Below are 3749 nucleotides of genomic sequence, written 5' to 3'. Positions count from 1 at the left end.
TCTCCCTTTCTCCCTTTCTCCCTTTCTCCCTCTCCCTCTCCCTCTCCCTCTCCCTCTCCTCTCCCAGTGGCCCATGGATGCTGCCAAAGCAATGTGCAAGGCCATGAGGGTGGTGAGGAATTGGGCTGTGCCAGGACTGGTTCCTAGCAAGGGAAAAAAACCCCTCAAACCACCCAACAAACCACCCCTAAACTAAAATCCTCATAGATATTTTGGGAAGGCATCCCAACAGATGAACTCAAATCTTTGTTTCATTCAGAAAATGATATATTGGGAAGGCATCCCAACAGATGAACTCGAATCTTTGTTTCATTCAGCAAATGATATGTAATGGGCTTTTCTGGCCCCTAAAACAGGTGGTGTTGGGACCTTCATCTCATGTCACACATTTGTCTCTTTCCAGCCTTATAAACTGTGCAGGATGTTTCATGGAAATGCCTTTCACATCCCTGAGATCTCTCAGGGAATATTCAGGGACATCCTTGTAGGATTCCTAATCCACCAGCTAAAGGTGCTGGGGGAAGGTGATAATAAGTTTTGGGCTAGTTTTAGGCTCCAGCTCTTAATTACTATTTCTCAGCAAGCTGAAGTGATGGAAAAAAAATCCCAATTTCTAATGCTAAATATTCCTATTAATGTAACAGTAGGAAATGAACAACCTACAAATCAGCTGCTGGGGCATCTGTTCTATGTATCTGTCCCAAACAGTTTATAATAATTATGCCCCTTATTAAAAATGATGAATCAACAAGTTGGCTAGGAGAGAACAAAGCTTTTCCTAACCTCATTCCTTTTGAGAAAGCTGCTGGTAATTGAACTAATTTCTGAGACTGACAAGGGACATCATTGAAAACGTCACCCAGCTCTGGAGTAGCTGGGGTTTTTTTTGGGAGCTTTGTTGTGGATTCTGAAGTCACAGAAAATTTGCCCATGACAGAACTCCCTGGTGGAGGTAATTCAATTCCTCCTCCACCAAGTTGGAAATGTTTCCTTGTCTCATCCGCATGAATAGGCAAATTAAGCTGTTAACTCCCAGGGAAGGATTGTACAACTTTGAACATCCTTGTTTTTGTTTCATCCCTCAACTGAGTCAGGGTTTCTGAGCTAAATATATGACTTGTTATGATACCACATCTCAGAGCCATCCCTTGACCTTGCTTGCAGCAGCACAGACAAGGAATGGAGCTAAAACTTACTGAGCTAAGGTTTCATGCAGGGTTGGAGGGGATGGAGGGAAGGGCAGAGTGGACTCACTGTTGTGCCTGGGGCTGGGTGGGAAGGAGCTGCTTTGGAAGCATGAGCCATGGATCAGAGCACCAACAGCATCCATGCAGCAGGACAAGGCTCCTACACTCCCCTGGAGACCAGAACCTCTCTCAGAGGGAGCTGTTTCCTTTGGATGTTGGTCTGTGCCAGGCAGGGAGTCTCTGCCTTGGGCTGGGAACAGGAATCTGGAGGTGACCCTGCCCAGAGAGTAGCTGTGGTACTTACGATCCCAGAGCCTCCATGAAAATGAATGTTTTTCGGATGTTGCTCGTCTGTTTCTTCCAGGAGCTGCTGTCATCCTCTTCCTTGCGACCCATCTCCTCCAGAGTGGAAGCAGGGAATGCTGTGAGGAAGAGGAGGAGGAGAGGTGACTGACATGGCTTGTGTTGGATGAACATCAAGAATTTCTAGGAGCTGGTTGGATTCAGGATGCTCTGAGTGCTGTTTGCTTGGCCAGAGGAGTCAGATTTTCAACTTTGAAATTTTATGCTGCTTTTGATGCTCACAACTTGCTTCATCCCTGAAAGTGTTCCAGGCCAGGTTGGACAGGGCTTGGAGCAACCTGGGCTAGTAGCAGGGGTCCCTGCTCATGGAACTAGATGATCTTTAAGGTCCTTCCAACCCAAACCAGCCTGGGATTCTATGAACTGTTTGTGCTGACCATGTCCCTGCTGCTTTGTCCCACTCCAGCAGGATGTAGTACTGATCAGCTGGGTAGGAGCTGGTGACCATATGGTAATTCTCTCTTGTCAGTGTACTCATTTAGTGCATGTTGGCAATTACAAATGTTTATAGTGTGCTTCATATTTAGTGGTTAAAAAAGTCCTGCTGTGAAGGGATTGCTAATTTTAACTAAAGCATCCACAGCTTGATGGATTACAGGTTTGGTACAACTAGTGATGGGGATGGCTGAACAGCTTTATTGCTCAAATAATGAATAGTTTAAAGAGCTCATGACAGGAATTGATAGAAAACAGTTTGTTGATCTGTCTTGTATAGTTTGCACCACCAACAGCTTTAATTTTTGTTAAATGACAGATTGCTTTTGCCCTGGGACATCATCACCTTCCCCTTGCCTTTATCTGTGAGGGACAAGGTGACAAGCAACAGGACAAGTGGACATAGCCTCAAGCTGCACCAGGGGAGGTTTAGGTTGGACATCAGGAGGAATTTCTCTACAGAAAGAGCTGTCAGGCATTGGAAGGGATTTGTCCAGGGAGGTGGTGGAATCACCATCCCTGGAGGCGTTCAAGGAGAACACTTAGTGCCATGGGCTAGTTGATATGGTGATGTTAGGTCACAGGTTGGACTTGATGATCTCAAAGGTCTTTTCCAACCTGATTGATCCTGTGATGCTGTGGAATCTGGTGTGTGGCTAAACACAGCTATGGGTCTCCTGGCTGCTCTCTACATCTGAAACACTCAGTGCTGCTCACAGACAGTGTGACCTTGGTGAGGTCTCTGTTCCCCCCAGCACTAAGCTCGTTAGGGCCAGGCTGGTCAGCACTGCTCTAACACAGCAGTCACACTCAGCACAGGATGCTCACAGCAGTGCTGGCAGAATTAGAGCTTGTACAAGGGCTGGGAGGTGTGAAATGTTACACAAACCTCGAAGCACTTGTAATAAGATCAGGTCTCTAATGACTGGAGGAATGCTGGAAGGTAAGAAAGAAGCCCCTGAGACCAAGAAAAGTACATAAAAGAGTAGTTTTTTTCCACAGTATCATGAGAAGAAAGAAATGCACTGAAAATCCTCCCAGGCAGAGGGGCTTGGGCATGGGGAGCATCCCTTGCTACATGGAACATCATGTTTCCAGGCTGCCCCAAAGGCTGTGGGACACAGCTGAGCCTTCCAAAGGCAAAGCACAACCTTTCATGGAGAAATAAGCATTTGGAAAAGGCAGAAGTATTAAAGCAGAGAAAAAAAAAGCTGAAGGATCTTTTTTTTTCATGACTGACAGCTTAGGTATTGAATTCCTCCTGAACCTAGTTTATCTCCTTAATTAGCACATTTTCAGGGTTTTCAGCTCCTTGACACGATTTTTAAAGGGTAATTTAACATTATTGAAAACAGGATTGACTCTATTGTAAACAGTTGAAGGCTTTGGTCCATAAAATCACCAAAGGCCAACTGCATCTGACCTTTATTTACCTTCTGGATTCTGATGCACATGTAACTCCTAGAAATCCAATTCCTTATAAAAAACCAGCTGTATCTTGCTCTTAGGACTCACTGAAGGTCAAAAAAATCCTGATCAATTAGCAGAAATCTTTCTGCCACTGATTTTGACTCTCTCAATGCTGTTTCCTTTGCAGTCACCCACCCATCCCAAATCTACAGATCTGGACTATCCCAAAGAGAAGTTTTTGTTTGGCAGAGACATTCAGCTGGTGATGGAAGGTGAGTTTTATTCTCTTTAAACTATCAAATGTGTGATGCCAGTGTGGTGCTGAAGGACAGGTAAAATTGAGATGACCTCTCT

At 45.1% G+C, this 3749-nt stretch overlaps 1 protein-coding gene across 1 annotated transcript in view; it reads right to left on the bottom strand.

Annotated features, from left to right (window-relative positions):
• Window positions 1–1583, bottom strand: part of CAMK1G (calcium/calmodulin-dependent protein kinase IG) — a 9362-nt gene extending 7779 nt beyond the window's left edge. Inside the window, exon 1 of the mRNA XM_009081033.1 lies at window positions 1492–1583. Within this exon, the coding sequence (XP_009079281.1) occupies window positions 1492–1583 (92 nt within the window). The remainder of the gene's footprint in view (window positions 1–1491) is intronic.
• Between the last annotated feature and the right edge of the window lie 2166 nt (window positions 1584–3749).

This window comes from Acanthisitta chloris, unplaced genomic scaffold, assembly GCF_000695815.1.
Source record: "Acanthisitta chloris isolate BGI_N310 unplaced genomic scaffold, ASM69581v1 scaffold1408, whole genome shotgun sequence".
Taxonomy (NCBI): domain Eukaryota; kingdom Metazoa; phylum Chordata; class Aves; order Passeriformes; family Acanthisittidae; genus Acanthisitta; species Acanthisitta chloris.
Note: the sequence above shows the minus strand (reverse complement) of the source record. Positions and strands in the feature narration are given on the sequence as shown.